This window comes from Pseudonaja textilis, chromosome 14 (genome assembly GCF_049901715.1).
Source record: "Pseudonaja textilis isolate UNSWEBS1 chromosome 14, rPseTex1.2, whole genome shotgun sequence".
NCBI classification, from domain to species: Eukaryota; Metazoa; Chordata; class Lepidosauria; order Squamata; family Elapidae; genus Pseudonaja; species Pseudonaja textilis.
This window is the reverse complement of record NC_142003.1, coordinates 8,187,860-8,206,778: the sequence shown is the minus strand read 5'-3', so window position 1 is coordinate 8,206,778 and position 18,919 is coordinate 8,187,860. Positions and strand designations below refer to the sequence as shown.

At 46.4% G+C, this 18,919-nt stretch overlaps 2 protein-coding genes across 3 annotated transcripts in view; one reads left to right on the top strand and one right to left on the bottom strand.

The window, feature by feature from the left end:
- TELO2 (telomere maintenance 2) overlaps window positions 1–16,987 on the top strand; it is a 28,669-nt gene extending 11,682 nt beyond the window's left edge. The window contains exons 11-21 of the mRNA XM_026704199.2: window positions 71–181; window positions 1,594–1,682; window positions 3,618–3,709; window positions 5,406–5,522; window positions 6,029–6,100; window positions 6,379–6,543; window positions 7,660–7,751; window positions 8,355–8,454; window positions 9,210–9,274; window positions 10,447–10,562; window positions 16,514–16,987. Of these exons, the coding sequence (XP_026559984.1) occupies window positions 71–181; window positions 1,594–1,682; window positions 3,618–3,709; window positions 5,406–5,522; window positions 6,029–6,100; window positions 6,379–6,543; window positions 7,660–7,751; window positions 8,355–8,454; window positions 9,210–9,274; window positions 10,447–10,562; window positions 16,514–16,626 (1,132 nt within the window). The 3' untranslated portion in view covers window positions 16,627–16,987. The remainder of the gene's footprint in view (window positions 1–70; window positions 182–1,593; window positions 1,683–3,617; window positions 3,710–5,405; window positions 5,523–6,028; window positions 6,101–6,378; window positions 6,544–7,659; window positions 7,752–8,354; window positions 8,455–9,209; window positions 9,275–10,446; window positions 10,563–16,513) is intronic.
- Window positions 16,988–17,592: 605 nt separating this feature from the next.
- IFT140 (intraflagellar transport 140) overlaps window positions 17,593–18,919 on the bottom strand; it is a 76,592-nt gene continuing 75,265 nt past the window's right edge. For both annotated transcript variants that reach the window (XM_087912406.1, XM_087912407.1), the window contains one exon: window positions 17,593–18,029. In XM_087912406.1, coding sequence (XP_087768532.1) covers window positions 17,829–18,029 — 201 coding nt within the window. In that variant the 3' untranslated portion in view covers window positions 17,593–17,828. The remainder of the gene's footprint in view (window positions 18,030–18,919) is intronic.

The window sequence follows — 18,919 nt, the reverse complement described above, 5'->3', positions numbered from 1 at the left end:
CTGATTTGGGCGGTGCCTACATTTGGTAAACAAAAGAATAACATTTAAAAATCCCCTTTTCCTGTTGCAGGGACAGCACATCCAACCTGACCTCCAGCGCGCTTCTACCTTCCAGTGTGACACCAGCAGATTTGGATGCCTCTGAAGACCCCGAAAAGGGAGTTGATTCAGAGCTTGATAGGTAGGCTAAACAAATGACCCAGGCAGTCCTCAACCGTATGACCACAACTGAGCCTGAAAATTTACTAAGCCAGGCGGCTGTTAAGTGAGTTAGGCCCCATGTTACAACCTTTTCTGCCACTGTTACGCGAATCACTGCGGCGGTTAAATGAATCATGATTAAGCAAATGCGGCTTCCCTTGTTGGCTTGGCTGATCGGAAGCCAGCTGGGAAGGTCACAACTGGTGTTCATGGGACCTCAGGACAGGTGGTGGCTAACCTTTTTGGACTCTTGGGCCAAAAATCGTATGCGCGCTTGTGTGCCAGCACCCAGAAGGCAATGCGTGCCCCCCCCCCATGCCCAATCCCCCTCTTCCGCTGCTCCCTTACCTGCACTGTGCCTCCCAGCTGATCTTTGGCCTGTTTGAGGCCCTTTTCGCCCTCCCAGAGGCTTGATGAAAGCCTCTGCAGCCCGAAAAATAGGCCCATTTCATCACTTCCGGTATTTCCGAAAATACAGGAAGTGATGAAAACGGGCCTATTTGGGGGCTGCAGAGGCTTTCATCAAGCCTCTGGGAAGCCAAAATCAGCTCGGAGGCGTGCGCATGTGCATGCACATGCGCAGTGAGGTAAGTTTGCCTGAGGCTCGCATGCCGGCACAAGTGGCTCTACGTGCCACCTGTGGCACGCATGCCATAGGTTCGCTATCATGGGGTGCAACTGTCCTAAATTCAGTCCAGTTGCCAAGTGCTTAAATTTTGGATCACCTGACTAGGGAGATGCTAAAACCAGAAACTTTGGGCTCAACTGTTTTCTTTTTTTATATATATATATATATATATAAATTTTATTGAATTTACAATTAAAAATAACATAACAACATTACATATGCAACAGAGAGAGAAAAAGAAGAAAGAAAGAAGGGAAAGAGAGAGGAAAAAAAAAAAAACGCTCGGTCTTGCGACCGAAAAAGGAGAAAAAAGAAGTATAGAAGAAAGAAAAAAAAACAAAGAGACGGAAGAAAAAAGAAAATACGTTAAAACCAGACAGATATCCTTCTTGACAGTCTGCAAGATCCAATTCTCCTACCTTACTTTAAATATACACATCTTATCACTATTTATGCTTAAATTACCCATTATTCATCGAACGGTTTATCTCTGATATAACCAATTATACCACGCATTCCAATTATTATCAAATGCTGAAGACTCTTTATTTTTAAGAGCTATGGTTAAATTGTCCATTTCTGCGCAGTCACATATTTTCTGAATGACCAATTGATCTGTAGGTAAACAGGATGATTTCCAGCACTGGGCAAATGCTAATCTGGCCGCAGTTAGAATATGAATTATTGTTTTCATAAGTCAAGGGCAAAATAGTTGCTGGCTGTCTATGAATTGACTGATCTTCTTTCCCGGATTCCTTCGGCAGCGATGACGACCTCGTCCCTTATGACATGTCACAGGATAAAGAGCTGAAGAAAACCAGAGCTCCCACCTACATCAGGGACTGTTTTGAAAGTAAGAAGAAGAAGAAAGAAATGGAGGGAGGCGCCAGGGTTCTTTCCGGCCTGGTTGACGAGAATGGTTATTTCTGTCCATTACAGGTTTGGGGAAACAGGACTGGTTTACAATTTGCTGGGTTTCTCATCCCCTGAATAAATGAGTTGCATAGCCAGGTCTTGCACTTAAACATAAAGACTGGGCGTCTATGGAGATTCCTGGACTTTTCTGGTTTTTTCTTTGAAGATGTTTCGCTTCTCGTCCCAAAAAGCTTCCTCAGCTCTGACTGGATGGTGGAGAATGCAAGGATTTATATTCCTTGCAGACAACTTGGTCGTTTGCATCCTTTTGGGAGAGTCTTTGAGGCCTCTTGGAGGTTTATCTGCAGCAGTTCCAAGAGGGCTCCACACCCATTTTCACTACTCAGGTGATCCTGAGGACTCCAAGTGGTCTCAAGGACTCTCTAAAAGGATGCAAATGACAAGCTGTCTGCAAGGAGTATAAATCCTTCCATTCCCCACCATCCAGTCAGAGCTGAAGAAGCTTCTTAGATGAGAAGCGAAATGTCTTCAAAGAAAAAACAGGGAGTCCAGTTGCCTCTTGAAAAAAAAAAAACACCTTTGGGATAAAGAGTGGGTGGACCCAGGGCTTTCCAGGTGATGGGCGTCAGTTCCCAGAATTCCCCATCCAGAGTTGGTCAGAATCCAAGCAATTCGAAAGCATTCAAATTAGTTTAATTTACTTTATTGTCATTGTACCTTGTACAATGAAATTAAATACCATCTTCAGTGTACATGATGGCTATGAAAATAAACACAAACACTCATCCTTCACCTTCTATACGGTTGAATTGAAAACCCCTGATATTGCATGCATATTGCACTATACAGTAAAATTCAGTAGAGTTACTGCCCTATTGATTGAGGAAGCTGGACCACGGAAAGGCAGCTCCTTCCCTTGAGTTGTATGGATGTGTCTGTTTATTTATTTACACCAGTGTTTCTCAACCGTAGCAATTCTAAAATTCCGGCTGGCGAATTGTGGGAATTGAAATCCATGTAGTGTAAAGTTGAGAACACTGATGTATACGATCTTCTCATTCCACAGGCTCTTGGCAGCGTAGATCAGGCGTGTCAAACTCACATATCGGGACTTTTTTCTCCCCTTTGGTAAACCCGGGATGGGCGTGGCCAGCATGCGATGCATCTAGCCCACGGACTGTGAGCTTGACACCTCTGGTGTAGATGGTCATCATACGTACTTTGCAATTACAAACAAACACTCGTTTGCCATTTTCCTTCTTGTAAGGCCCTGCCTCTCCTCCTTACTCCCAAAACTAAAAAAACTCTCTTGAAACTTGGTATTTCAAAAGGAACCTTTTATTGAGCAGAAGTGACACCAGAACTCAGAATTCAGACTCTGAATTCCCTCAGGCAATATGGTTAGAATTAAGGCAATAGAGACCCCTCCCTTCAACCCAATGTGGATTCAGCCAATCCTCAAGTGTGAAGATATTATTGCAACGGCTGTCCTGAGAACCAAATAAGCAAGCATTCCCAGGATCATCATCTGCCGGCTTTCAGAGTGGAACAACCCACATGGCCCTCCTCCCTTATACATTCCCCCAAAGGTGAGAAAATCTCAGGGCATTTAGGCGCCAGGATAAAGGTTATAAAACAACAGTTGCCAAAAGTAGAAATAAAGAAATATACTCGATTATATTTCTTTATTTCTTTTCCCCCTTTTCCCAGTTGAATGGCAGTATCACTTTAGGGATATGACACTTCTCTTTGCTGATCTTTAAATTGCAAGCCAGAGGGCGAACTCCGTGTTACAACCATCCTATAAGGACAGTAGGAAGAGAAATAAGAGAAATAAGCCGTTCCTTTTCTTAGTCTGGAATTTGACAGAAGATCCTCTGCATTTTCAAACGGTCCTCTTCCGTTTCTTCAGTTCTGACGGGACCGGAAGATGCCGAAAAATACGAAGCCACTTTGGGTGTCTTGGAAACTCTGATCCGGAGGGACACAGCCACCACTCAAGAGGTAAATGCAGTTTGCGCCTCTTCGCATAGAAGTTTGGATTTGGAAGTTGTCAGCTGGGGTTGTTATGGATTAGGGATTTCCTGTGGGGTAATAGTTATTTTACAGCCATAGTTAATAACACGAAGAGAACCAGTTTGGTGTCATGATTAAGACAGCAGGCTAGGAACTGGGAAGCTGCGAGTTCCAGTTCCACTTTAGGCACAAAACCAGCTGGGTGACCTTTGGCCAGCCACTCTCTCCCACCCCTAGGATGGAAGCAACGGCAAACCACTTCTGATTATCTTGCCAAGAATAGTTCAAAGACTTGTCCTGGCGGGCCTATGAGATACGTTTGAAGAGAAAGAAAAAGAAAATGACAAGAAATAGTACCTATATATAAGTTAAGGCTTAATTAACAACACTCTCTTCATGAAAGCCTTTTCAAGACTCACTTCAGACTGCCTGCTAAACCGTGGCTTAAGAGGGAGAAGCAATGTGTGAAGTGAGTCTCGGGGTGCCAAAAAGGGAATTGGATCACCACCACCACCCATATTACATTAACCATAACGTATTGGTTTGTTCAACCCAGCAAACTAGTCTTATAGGTCATTTAAAACCAGCTGGGTTAAAATGTAGGCTTGAAAATGGACCCAAAAGGAGAAAAGAAGTGAACTCCTTCCTTTGAATTGTGGGAAGGCGCCTGTGTGAAGAATCAACCAGTGGAACAGAAGTTTCCCTCAGAAGTTGTGGAAGCTTCATCCCTGGAAGCTTTCAAGAAGAGACTGGACTGACATCTGTCAGAAATGGTGTAGGGTCTCCTGCTTGGGTGGTGGGGTTGGACTAGATGACCTATAAAGCCCCTTCCAACTCTGTTATCCTGTTAAGTAAGTGGAGTTGCTATTTCCTCAGATTGCAGTGTTAGATTGCAGATTAGATTAGATTCAGCTTTATTGTCATTGCACATGAACACAGGCAACGAAATGCAGTTAGCATCTAACCAGAAGTGTAAAACAGCAATGAAGTATAAACATATAAATACAGATATACAAAATATATAACTATATACAGAATATCTATGAATATACAGAATATATATCTATGGAAGGAATATATACGACTGTACAGAGTGTTTATGAACATATTGAATATAAGTATAATGCACAGAGAGTTTATACAAGATATATATTATCGGGGGAAGTATCAGTGTGTGGGTGGGGGGGATAGACGAGTTGAGGAGTTCAGTAATTGTGTTTGCAGCACGGATCGGTTAATTCACAATGCGTTTCCTTCAAAATGCATTTTAAAAAATCTCTAAGGATAGGAGGCTCATATCTGTCTGGAGGATAAATCATGGTTTATTCACTGTGTCTGTAGTTTTTTTGGGTTTAACCAGAAGAGAGAGGCCAATGGTGCTCTTTTAGAATTTGTGCATGCCCCTTGATGACCAAAAAACTATTACTTTAGGACAGGTTTCTGAATTTGCTTTGTAGAACGTAGGTGAGATAATTCCATTAACATGGAAAGGTGGAGTTGCTGATTCCTCAGATTGCAGCGTCCCCTAGATTCAGCAGGAGGTTGTCATAAAGTTGTCTTCCGCCACCCAGCACTCTATAGCCAGTTCCGGGGCTATGAATTTACCCTGAATTAAATTGAGCGTGTAGGGTAAATTCCATAGTAAATTCGGGATGGCCTCTGGATTGTGTTCTTCTTTGCACAGATGAGCGTGGAACTGGCAAAAGTCTTGCTCCACTTGGAAGAGAAGAGCTACATCGAAGGGTTCGCGGGGCTTCGGCAAGGTGCCTTGGTGGCTGTTACTGTCGCAGACCCCATCCGAGTAAGTCCTTGTGTTGACCATTGGGTGAAAGGATTCAAACTCTTGGAGTTAGCTAAGCAGCTGGGGAAAAGGGTGCAGAATTCTTGGCGCTCTATGGGGGTTGTGGCAGGGGTGGGATTCCACCGGTTTGGGCTGGTTTGGGCAAACTGGTAACTCCAACGATCAGCTGTTGGGCCTGCCCCGGTTGAATCCCACCCCTGGGTTGTGGAAAACTCTGCTACCTTAACTTCACACAAGGAAGTCCAGTTTAGACTCTGGAGGGGTACAGAGTCCCTCTTCCTACATTCCAGAGCAGGAGAAAGTCAGCGCTAGAAGGGCAGGGCTCGTGAGTCCTTCTAGGAAGGAGCAAGGAATTCCAAGTTCTAAGACACAAAGCAACTTTAAGGTTGCCACTGGAATTCTTTGCCCTGCCTACCTTGTCCTGAAAATTAAATAAAAGGAGAATTGAAAAATGCAGAAGCCATGATAAACATCTGAAGAAATGCTCCGTCTCCTTGTTTTTCTAGGTGGCCAAATATTTAACTTCAGAATTCTACTCCCTGAATTACAGTCTGCGTCAGCGGATGGACATCCTGGATGTAGGTGACTCCTGCTTTCAGAAACTGTTTAAGTTAGAGTCATTTCCAATTTCCTGTAAATATATAAAGGGGGATAAAGTTTTGAATGGGAAGATCTGTGCAACAAGAGAATGGTATATCTATGGAGGCGGCGAGTTCTCCAATTCTTGGCGATGGCCAAGAAGAGGCTGATAGCTACCTGCCAGAGATGGTTCAGTTCAGCCTTTCTCAACCGCGGCAGCTTTAAGGTGCTTGTTGTAGCCATCTTTCTACTCCTAGCTTCTGGTTTCTCCATCCAGGTGTTGGCCGTGTCTGCCCAGGAATTGTCTCGACCGGCTTCATCTCCCTCAAAACCAAATGCCAGTCACCCCAGGATCCAAATCATCTCTCATAACTCTTCTTCTCCAGACTGGAAGAAAGTGGTGGAGGAGAGGATTAGAAGCAAGACCCGAAGGTTTGCAAAGGTGGGACAGGAAAATCCACTGAGTGTAACCTTTAACCTCAGCAATCTCTCAAGCGTCTCACAACCACCCAGGTTGAACCACTTGGTCTTTATTCAGCAGGACCGAAGGCCGCCAAAAAAACGGCACTGGAGTCAAACACAACCTATGGGTGGTACTTATTCTTGTACCTAACATCCTGCCTTGTAGAACATTGTACTTCTCTCTACATCCAACTCAATCCCCGCGTGATGAAATGTAGATCTGCAGAAGGACGCGGGGCATCTCAGCAGCTCCACAGTTTCCCAAGGGGAAGATGGCACATTCCAGAGAAAAGCCCAAAATAACAGATTGGATAATCCTGAGCTGAATGGGGGAAGGAGGAAGAGGTTTAGGGTAGCCACACCCTGCAGTTTTTCAGGACCCATCCATTAGGTTAGAAAAGCATAGCTTTAGTCTGGCAAGATTCTGTCTTTTAGTGTAAGCAAATATTGAACTTGATTGGATTTCATTGTGTCGCCTGATGCTGTCTCAGTCATTGTTCCTTTCATTCAGTAAGTGGGCTAGTCAGATGTCCTCGGCCTTAATTCTTCCACGCTAGTGGAATGGTGGGAGCTTATTCAGCACTTCCTGGATGCCAAGTTAGTCAATCTACATCCTGGAATCCAAGTTACTAAGAATCAGGACCCAAAGGATGATGAACAGTGAGAACATTTGATAGAAGTAGGGAAGGAGAAGTGCTGGAGGGTTGGTCCCTGAAGATGTGGTGTGGGGCCTGACCTGGGGGCCACCAGAAAGGACCTTCCTCTTGTGCTGTTTACTGTGTTGTTTTTCTTGGCTGCTACATATTTTTTGTCCTCAGGATCCATGTGTTTTTATTCTGTTTGCTACCACCCAGAGTAAAACGTTAAGATGGGCAGCTTTACAAATGGATTTTTTTAAACAAGAAAAGAAATATGGGTTTTTCAGCCTCTTTCCTGTTTCCCATGCTTATAAGGGCATTGACCGAATACAAAACAATCTCTTGCAAGCAAAGGAACTCTTTTATAGGTCTACGTGGGAAGGGAGAACTCCACATGCCCTATTGTCAAGGTGTCTCTTTCTGCCTGGTATCCAACCCTTATTCTTTGTTTGAAACAGGGCCGGTTCCAAGCAGAACAGTTGGGCACTCCTAACCAGTTTGCTCCAATTGCTGGCCATTTCTTCTTCCCACTTCTTCGGAACTTTGACAGGTGAGGCCACCTCAATCTTCAGGTCCTTTTGGAACAGATTTCCTCTTAGGGATGCAGCTGCTTTAATGAGTTGCAGATCATACGCAATCCAGGAAAGTTCTGCCACTCTTAATGGGCCACAAGCCAGAGCTGTATATGTGTTCTTCTGTTATTCTGAAGCATTGCACAACCCTTGCACATCCTCTACAACACAGGTGTCAAATTCGCCATGATGGCAATGTGACATATCACGACTTTTTTCCCCCGTTGCTAAACTGGGTGTGGGCATGGACAGCATGTGACACATCGGGCTTTGGCCCTGAGTGACAGCCCTGCTCTGCAACAAATTGTGTGATTACCATAGCCTATTACATCAGGGATGGGGAACTACAACCCTTTTATGACTTGTGGACTTCAATTCCCAGAATTCCTGAGCCAGCCATGTTGGTTCGCTCTGGTAGGAATTCTGGTAGTTGAAGTCCAAGAGTCATAAAGGGGTCATAGTTTCCCACCTCTGTATCACCTTGAGCTTCAGATGATTCGAGGTGAACCTCAAGTGGAACTGTTGCCCGGCCCATGGCTTGCTAAGCCGATCAAAACATGTGCTTTCTCTTTGCCTTCCAGGCCTCTGACCACCTTTGACCTTCTGGGGGACGATCACCTGGTCCTAGGACGACTGGTGCACACGTTGGCGATTCTCATGTACTTTGCTCTCCATGCTGCGGTGAGAAGAATGGAGAGCTTTCTCATGGGCTTTGAAAGTGGCCTCTGCTTCCTCTGCCATTGGGGGCATGGGAACCTTCAGAGGGTGGACACAGCTCCTATTGCCTGAAACCAAGGCCTTAGGCAGAATGGACATGGTGTCAGGGTTCCGGCGATTGCCCTAATTAAATGATGAACCTCAGGCCAAGCTTCAAAAGAATTCCAAAGATTTATTAGGAGCAACATGTTGGCATTAACCTCAATGAAGCCAACCCTGGCATACGTAATTTACAGTCACCTGTGACCCTGTTTCCCCTCCCCCCTCTTCCCTGGGTGTATCATAAATCAGATTCTCCAATGAAGCACCTTCACCGGGCTGGGTGTCCTCAATCATGTTCTCCAGTGAAGGATTTTCATGGGCAGAAGATCCGGTAGCCTAGCTACAATCTTTGTAAGATAAGGGTGGAATGTGCTTCTGGTTTTAAACTGCCTACTGCTCCTTCGGATATCCTCCCCCTCCCCTTGTTTATGGTAACTCGAAAACAGGCATAGGAATGTTTTACGAGTTGACACATGGCCCATCTCAGCTTCCTTATGATGAAATAGCAGCCGAACCCTTTCCTTCGTGTTAACGTTATCATTCTTTGGTTTTTCTGCCTGAGGATGTCTCCTATCCCGGACCATCTTGGTTTCCATTACCTGCATCTCCTTGAGGTTCTTCTCTTTTTCCCCTCACTGTATTCTCTTACATGTTTTTTGTCTCTCTCTCTCGGGTAGATAACGCCTGCAATGGGGAAGGCGTTGCTGGAGTTTGTCTGGGCTCTGCGTTTCCACACCGACACGTAAGTTTTTATGAATACCTAAAACTGTGCTTCTCAGGGACTTTTAGGATGGGTGGATGTCAACTCTCAAATTTCCCCAGCTAGCAGAGAGACTGACCTAGGCGAGTTTGAACAGTACAGGAAAAATCCACAGCCTAGAAGAACAAAATGTTTGTTGTAATTTCCTAATTTCCTCTTTTTTTTCTGTTCTTGGATCTCCAATCTCCACTAAAGCTCTGAATGTTCCTTTTTCTCCAGCACAGAAAAGGAATGGCCGTTAAGAGTGGAAAGCCTTTTATATTTTATTTTATTTATAAATAAATAAATAAATTTACAAAAAAAAAAAGAGAGAGAGAGAGTGGAAAGCCTGAAGCCAAGGGAAAAATTTGAAGTCGTTACTGCCTTCCTCTAGTTTTTACAAAAGTCAAAATAACAAAATAACAGTATTGTGCAGGGGGCCTTGGAGGTTTTCTAGTCCAACCCCATGCAGGAAACTCTATACTATTCAAGATGAATAGCTGTCCAATCTCTTGTTAAAAGCCTCCTATGATGGAGTGCCCACAGCTTCTGATGGCAACTCATTCCACAGATAGTTCTCACTCTCGGCAAATTACTCCTTTGTTCTAGGTTGGTTCTCTCCTTGATTAGTTTCCATCCATAGAAGTCAAGAGAACGTAGAGTAGGGTTTTTTGGGGGGATCTCTGTTCCCTTTTTTGTTCTGAATTTTTCACAAGGGTGCATCCCTTAGGAAAGGTGCTTTATTGTAACTTGTGGGCGTTGTAATATTTCCTACTCTATAAGACCAGTTTAAAAAAAAATTGGGATTTCGATCCAGACGTACAAAGCCGGGGTTCTTTAGAATGCAAAATAGACATTCAGGCACTGGGCTGGTATTCTCAGTAGCAAAATAATATGGCCTGTTCTTTGAGACACAGTGGCGTAGTGGTGAGAGTGCAGTACTGCAGGATGCCTCTGCTGCCTGACGTCTGCCTGCAATTTGGCAGTTCGATTCTCACCAGGCTCAAGGTTGACTCAGCCTTCCCTCCTTCCGAGGTGGGTAAAATGAGGACCCAGATTGCTGGGGGAAACAGGCTGACTCTGTAAACCGCTTAGAGAGGGCTGTAAAAGCACTGTGAAGTGGTATATAAGTCTAAGGGCTCTTGCTATTCCTGCATACATTCATCCTTCTGCAGATACGTACGGCATGGCCTCCTGTCTTCAGTCTCCTCCATACTCCTCAGTGTACCTGCTGAGTACCTTCTGGATGACATGACGGAGGAAATTCTAGAGACTCAAGCCTGGCTGGCAGGTGAGAAGAAGCTGGGGAAACGGGGCCATTGGAAAGGAGAAGGTTACAAACGTTTTGTTATCTCCGTTGAAGCTTTAGCTAGGCGCAGCGCATTTTCAGTGCCAACCTGAGACAACTGCTACGGGCGGAGAAATCAGTGTGATCAATGGCCTTGCTAAGCCCAACCAAAGCAGTTGTGTGTGCAAAGGCAGACACAACTAAGGTTGAAACGCTGCAATTTGAATGCACTTCTTAAAAAGTATCTCAGCTAAACCTTTTTCTTAAACAAGGCTGAAAGGAGCTGCCGTTGAAAAGGGAGCTGGAGGCAGCAAAAAGAGAGTTAGCAATTAAACCCCGAGACAGGAAGGAGATCTATCTGGGAAAGGAACATTTTTGCCAGAATTAGAAACTCTGCCACCTGCCAGAAGGTCAGTAGATTCAACCAGCTTGGCTGGTCCAGGAGTTCTGAGGCCATAATACAGGTAGTCTTCGACTTATGACCGCAACGGACCCCCTCCCCCCCCAATGTTTCTGTGGCTAAGTGAGATCGTCATTAGGCAAGCCTTGCCCGTTTTACGACTTTCCTCGCCACCGTTGTTAAGCGAATCTCTGCGGTTGTTAAACGAATCTGGCTTTCCCCGCGGACTTCACTTGTCAGGAGGTCGCAAGAGGGGATCCCATGACACGGCAAGCATCATAAATGTGAATCGGCTGCCAAACGTCCGAATGTAACTCACTTGACCTGCAACGGTCGTAAGTGTGGAAAAAACGGCCATAAGTTCCTTTTTTCCCCGTTCCATTGTAACTTGGAACGGCCACCAATTGGTCGAGGACTATCTGTATGTAGTGGAGAAGATCTCCCTGCAGTGGCTCTGATCAGAGGTGGTATTCAGCCGGTCTGGACCGGTTCTGAAGAACCAGTAGCGGAAATTTTGAGGAATTCGTAAAACCGGCAAATCCCACCTCTGACTGGCCTCACCCCCATCTCTTCTCTGCCTCCCGAGTCCCAGCTGATCGGCTGGATCTTCTTTGGTTGCCCTGCGCAGGAGAACAGAGCTGGAAAGCAGGTTAGGGGGGTGGGGAGGGAATGGGGATTTTGCAGTATATCCTTCCCCCTGCCACGCCCACCAAGCCACACCACACCCATGGAACCGGTAGGAAAAAATTTGGAATCCCATTACTGGCTCTGATCTCACGGAGATGCAAAATAGCTTCTCCTACGGAGCACAGCCGAGGCCTGTTTGCACCAGCCGTCGGTCCTTGCAAGAGGAGCCATTTTGACCCCAAATTGGGCCACCTTTACAATAAACACGGTTGCGATTTCCTGAACCCCCATAGCTGGTGTGTGTGTGTGTGTGGTTTGATGCTGGGCAGAAGCCCGTTTCCTCAGAATGGATAGCGAGTTTGGCACATCCTCCAACTAGGCTGGTTTCTCCTGGCGCTCAAGCTCCGGGAGGGAATGAACGACGGGATCTTCCGCGTGGCCCGAAGGTCACCAAGCATGGGGCCTGGAGGCACCTCTCACTCCTGAAGCAGGGTGAGATGCCAGGAATCGGCAGGAAGCAAGCTGGCTTCCCACGGGGGGGAACGGAGAGGAAGTAACGTTTGACAAAGCCGTTCCTTTGATCCCTGCCTCGGGAGCCCATGTCCTGTGCCCTTAAAAGGGAAGAGGCCACCAAGAATCCTCCTTTCCCATGACACGACGGAGAAAGCAGCTTTCCTCCTCCTCTGGGCCGACCTCGCCGAGTCAGCAATCTCAGAGGTCTCCAAACTTGGCATCTCGTGGACTTCAACTCCCAGAAGCATAGCTGGCTGGAGACTTCCGGGAGTTGAAGTCCACAAGTCTTAAAAGTTGCCAAGTTGGGGGAACCCCTTAACTGTCTTCAACTGAACATCGGAACCGAAAGGAACGAGAGTTACATTTTGAGCCAGTCAGGAGTCTGGGCAAAAAAAACACGGGGTGTTCGATGCTCCGGGTGGAAGAGTTTTGTCCTGCGGGGAGTGTAAGATTCATAAATAGGGCCTCCTGCTGTCAGCCATTTGGGAGCCTCTTCAGGGGTGCCCCAGCAGGAGCTGTGGGAACCAGGTGGGAATAGAGAGAGCCGGGGACTTGTCACCCAAATAAAATTCTTTCTCCCGGGAACCAAGGACAATTTCACCAGGCGCTGGGAAGGCGTGGACTGGAACCAACTGGGGTTGAGGCTGTGACCAGATTGGACTGTGTGATGGACACGTGGACCGGGGGGAAAGAACTTTTGACTTTTAATTCGGGTGGGGAAAACCGTGGGACCTCAAATCAAATCAAACGTTTATTGTCAATGCACAAACGTGTACAATGACACTGAAATGAGCCTCCCTTGGTGCAGCCCCCCCCACAACCTCCCCCCCCCACAAAATACACCTGAATAACTCAATAAATGAAAGAAATAGAATCCCTAAACCCAAATAAGTAATAACTAACACACTTTCCCCTATATCTGTATGTATGTAACATTATATTATATTACACTGGTATGAACGTGTTGCTTGTTGCGCTGGCCCTGCAAGTCTATCATATTAAACCTAATTGTGGTGTTTTATGTTGCGTTCAGAAGTCTGTCAGTCCATGGATAAAAGCTATTTTTCAGCCTATTTGTTCGGCTGGCTGTGCTTCTATATCTCCTGCCCGATGGGAAGGAGAGGAAAGAAGTGCTGACCAGGGTGTGATTTCAGACTCAGCTTTTCACCAGATATGCCAATAAACCTGTACTTGGAGGAACACCTGGGCCTCAAAGGTTGGATGGTGTTGGGTCTGTTACCTGGAACCCTGACACCTGCATGAATAGGGGGCGTGGGCTAGAACAACGGTCCCCAATCTTTTGGGGGCCAGGGACTGGTTGAGAGCGTTTTTTTTTCTGAGACAGGAGTGGCACGACCTCGCTTGCATGGCCCAGTTCCTGGGGGTGGGGGCTATGGACCAGTGTTGGTCTGCTGCCTGGGAGTTGGGGACCCCTGGACTAGATGACCTCCAAGGGTCCCTTCCAACTCTGTCATTCTGTTGTACAGCCAAAATGGAAGATGAACATTTTTGCTTGTCGGCGGGGTACCGTAGAACAATGCTACAACTGTTGAACGCTGACGTGTAAAAAAAATAAAAATAAAAGTAAATTTCTCACAGGAACTTCCGGGCTAACAAGAGAAGCGGATGTCAAGGTACATCCCATTCAATAAGGACTCCGAGGCAGGCAAATTCCTCACAGAACGTTTTTATTGGGACATATCAAAATGGCACATTCTTGGTGAAAAACCAGCTCTAAGTTCCCGCCAGTTTTGCACCCGGTTGAAAGTTAAACTTTGTCACTCCCCCCCCCCCCCACCGGAGTCTCCAGTCACACGGTCCAATCACCATGTCGTCCAGTTGCTAGGTGACCTCAGTCTCCGCCTCTCGAACACCTGCACCAACGTCCTTGATTCCCAGGGGAAATAGTTTTATTTTGGCTACAGCACCCCAGCTATCTCTACACCCCGCCTCCCTGTCCCTTTAGCTCCAGCCCTGTGTCAGCCCTGAAGCAGTGAGAAGAGACACCTCCCTAGAGGGAAGCTATAAAAAAAGGAAAATGGCCACCGTTCAGCCGACTTCAGGGTTGACAGCGGGCAGAAGAGGCAGGAAAATAGAGCAGAGCGAATTTGCCCCTTGGGTTGAGGTCCCTAGCATTGAAAGAAAACCCCAATCGTTTTTGATTTGTTTAGCAGTTTGGCGTAATTTGGGAGCACTTGTGGATGATGGCCTTTCCTGCGCCCTTAGCTCCGGTTTCTCAAAGTCTCCTGCCGCTTTAGCAAGAGAGAGCGCGGGGGCTGTGGGAGTGAGTCATGTACCCAGCTTGACCTGGTGCTGGAGTCGAGTGCTCGACTTAGGCGCACAGGATATCCTCACGCTTTTGGGGACTTTGCTGGTCTCATATCCTGGTTTTCCACGTCGCAAGCGGATCAGGAACAAAGATGCCAGGCTGCACACACACACACACACACACACACACACACACACACAGAGTTGCTCTCCCCGCGCCCTCCAAACCACCTACCAACAGCTGTCTCGGTCCAGAACTCAAGCAGATTAAGATGTGTTTCATGGCGGCTTTTGCATCCTTGTTGGGTGAAGAGTAGAAAGGCACCAATGGTTTTTCTTGGAAGACGTTTCGCTTCTCATCCACGCAGCTTCTTCCGCTCTGAATTTCATGGAGAAGTTGGAGCTGCGCTGATGTTTTTTGGAGAAGCGAAACCGTCTTCGAAGAAAGACCAGAAAAGTCCAGTTGCCTCTTGCAAAAAAGCACCTCCGGGGCAACCATGAACTGGATGGCTTGAGAATCTCCATAGACGTCGGTCATTTTGATTTCTCTTAGGTTTTCTGCATAGCATTCAAAGCACCCATTTGGGGGGCAAGCTTTGGCTGCCTTAGATACGGCCTGTAACCCAACTTTGAGAGAGAGGGCAGGCCATCATCCTCTTGTAGCGATGAAGTGAAGTGGGGAGGACATCTCATAGGCAAGGGCTGAACTAAGAGTTTAACCTGAAAAGGGGGGTTTGTTGTGGTTGTATTTGTTTAAAGTTTTGGGGATTACACTGTTAAATTTCCCCTGTGCTTCCTCCCTCAAAGTTGCAGAAAACTCTCCTAGTTTTCAACCGTTACAATTGTGGGGAAGGGGCCGTGGGAACTCCGTTCCCCATATTTTGATCTCTGGGGGCGGGGGCTGAAGAAAAGGATTGGATTCATTGCTGTATAATAAGTGGGGGTTGGTTCTTTTTTTTTGTATTTTGGACCATTTATGTCCAAAAGGACTGTTTATGCACCATCATACAAAGGAGTGCATATCTCTTCATAGCTGAAGAAGCTTTGCTGAGGCCAATCAGAATAACAGAATAACTGGAGTTGGAAGGGACCTTGGAGGTCTTCTAGTCCAACCCCCTGCTCAAACAGAAGATCCTATCCCATTTCAATTGGCTGTCCAAGGTTGGGGAAGGCTGTGTTGAGTTTCTTATTGCAGACTTGGTGTCCATTTTAAAAAAGGGCACCTCTGGGAGATCAAGAGTAGAAGTTCACCCTTCACCTCTTGGATGTCTTCCAAGAGAATCTCGGAGGGAGACGGCAAGCAAGAAATAGGAAATATAAATAAATGCGTCTTCATTGGAAGGATGCCCAAATCCCTTATAACGACTAATATTTTGCAGAAAAAGGTATTTAATGGGGGAACCAACAATAAGAAGTTACTTATATTTCCGATGAAAATCATGTTTATGAGAACCAGAACATCCTCAATATTTACTCAGCCACGTGGCCAGGGAAAATACAGGTAGTCCTTGACTTACAACAGTTCATTTGTTGTAATGTTCATTTAATGACCGCTGAAAGTTACAGCGGCACTGAAAAATGTGACTTGTGGCCGTTTTTCACACTTACGATCTTTCCAGCGTCCCCATGACCATGTCAAAATCCAGAGGCTTGGCAATGAGTCCATATTATGACCATTGCTGTGTCCCTGGGGTCATGTGATCACCTCTTGTGACCTTCTGACAAGCAAATCCAATGGATTCACTTAATGACGGGGTTTCTAACATTGCCTTGATTCACTTCACAACTGTGGCAAGAAAGGCCGTAAAATGGGACAGAACTCACTTAACTGATGTCCCACTTAACAGCGGAAATGTTGGGCTCTCTTGTGGTCGTAAGTCAAGGACTATCTGTGGTGTAAAAAATAGAATTATTTTTTTTTTTGATCTCACTGCCAAGAAAGTTAACGATTGTAAGGGGAAGAACACAACGCCATAAAAGTTGCTAAATAAAATGCACTCAAACTCAGAATACCCTTTTCGTATCCAGCTTCACTTCCGTTTATTGTTCCTCCGCTTGACAGTTCGACTAATGCTTCACAGGAATTTCCTCAAGTCGGTTTTTCTCTCTTCTCTTCTCTGTCTCTTCCTTTTTTTTTTTTAAATAGATGTCGCCGAGAAGGACCCAGATGGGGACTGCAGAAATTTAGCGATGCAGAATCTGCTCCTGATGGAAAACTTGAAGAAAAAAAAGCTTGAAACGGCTCCTCTGGCGTTATAAGACCGCTTGCTCCTAAAGATACTCTCTAAAAAGCCAGGTGGCTGCAAATGTCCCCAGGCCTTTACGAGAAAGGAACAAAAGAGCACGGAGCTGGAAAGGAGAGAGATCTGGGCTCCGTGTGGCACTTACAACCTGTTGTGGCTAACCGACATGTAAATTTGGTCCTAGTTATTTAATGGTCTTGGCCAATTTACTGAAAGTCCAAAGCAAAGTTTTAGAACTGCAGGACATTTTTCCAGAGGGGGGAAATCCCCCCCCCACATTTGCTCCAAGTACAAATTGAATGATGCCCATCCTCTGGGTGTTGAAGTAGGGTGAGCTGGACTGTGTATTTTCCCCAAGCCAAATAAAGGTGGAAAAACTTTATTAAAAGCCGTGTTGAGCTAGGACAGGCTCAATTTTCCTAAAGGGTCCGTTTTCTACAAAGGGTTCTTGTGGCCAAAGAAAGTGGATCCTTTTGACAAATACCGTATAAGGGGATCTTTTCTTAACAGGAAAGCCTAATTTTAGGACATGCGTTCAATTTCGCAGCTACTCAGATTGTTGGCTGAGCAGGTACAAAAATGTCCAGGGAAATGACTTGATGCCTGCAAAACAGTCAACAGGAATGCTGATTTAATACCGGTTTACCGAGGAGCCAAGGACTTGGCAGCCCAAGGAAACAACAGCCAATAGCCGGCCATCAACACCCCAATCAACCAATAAGAAGCCACATCTAACCAGGCATCACATAAGTACTACACATAAAGCACACATTCCGATGAGAGAGAAGTTCCCTTAGGATGGGCTTTAGCATGAGTGCAAAAGCTCGGTCGACTAAATCTCTGGTCCCAGTGGGCCGATCCAGACTGGAGCCTTTTAAGATGGCCTGGAATTTAGTTTACGCCTGCTAGTTTGTACTACTATTCTGCCATCCCCAACCTCTTGCTCTTCAGACTTAAGGCCGCACAAAAAGACACAAGCGAGTTGTGTATCTAAAATATTTAATTACAAATAGGAAGATCTCTTCAGAACCGTCTCGGGAGTATTTGAAAAAGGGAGGTGAAAACCTGTGGCTTTGGGAATGCCGAACACCTCCCAGATTCCAAGGATCGACTGGATCACAAGGATTACAACAGAGCAAGGCGGAGTCCGTTTTGTCTTTCTCCTAACCACGCCCGGAACACGGCGCTCTGCCCCCGCACCAGTCCCCGCTGAGCTGTTCAGGAGGGCTCGGCCTCGTCGGCCACTTCTTCGATCTCCTTGTCCTCCACGCTGTTGTGGCGAAGCCTCTCTGGAGCAGCGTTTCGGCCAAGGGGGATGCCCAGCCCTCTGTGCACGGCCTCGACCGTCTGCTGGTTCACATAGTAGTTGAGATTCACGCAGGGGATTTTCTTCCGCATGTCTTCCAGGTACCGGTAGGCCTGATTGAAAAAGGAGGGATCGTGTTCAGAGGCTGTTCTGCCACCATCCGAGGCCAACCCAGAAAGCTTAAAGAAGCCGGAGAGGCCTCGGCCAACTTACTTTGCACTCTGGATTAATACAGTGGCCCCCAACCTTTCGGACACCAGGGACCGGTTCCACGGAGAACGTTTTTTTTCTGCGGACCGGAGGAGGCGTGGTTTTGCACGCTGCCTCCATCCCGCGGAGGGGGCTTCGCTTGTTTGCACGGACCGGTTACTGGCATGCTGTGGCTCGCTGCCAGTCCACGGACCAGAGGTTGGAGACCCCTGGATTAATGCATACAGGCAGTCCTTGGTTTACAATCATTTGTTGAGCGACCGAAGTTACAACAGCACTGAAAATAGTGACTTACGACTGTTGGTCACACTTAGGACACTGCAGCATCCCCAGGGTGACGTGATCAAAGTTTGGATGCGTGGCAACTGGCTCTTATTTATGACGGTTGCCATGTCCCGGGGTTACACAATCCCCTTTGCCGAGTGACCTTCTGACGGGCAAAGTCAACAGGGAAGCCAGGTTCTTTTCACAGCTGTGTTACTACTAACTTAACAACTGCAGTGATTTGCGTAACAGGTGCAGCAAGAAAGGTCCTAAAACGGGGCAAAATTCACTTAAAGGCTGTCTTGCCTAGCCACAGGGCTCAAATGTGGTCGTAGGTGGAGGACTACCTCTCGTGCGTTTAAGCTGAGAAGAGAACCAATTTCTCTTGTCAACAACAGAGCTCGCAGAAAGAAGACGTGGAGCTAAGCCATGGTTTGTAGAGCAATCAGCAATCACCTGGCTTCACACAACAGGCTAATAATCCATAAATCGGTTTCCAACCCAACCTGTGGAATTGGGGTTGTTTTTT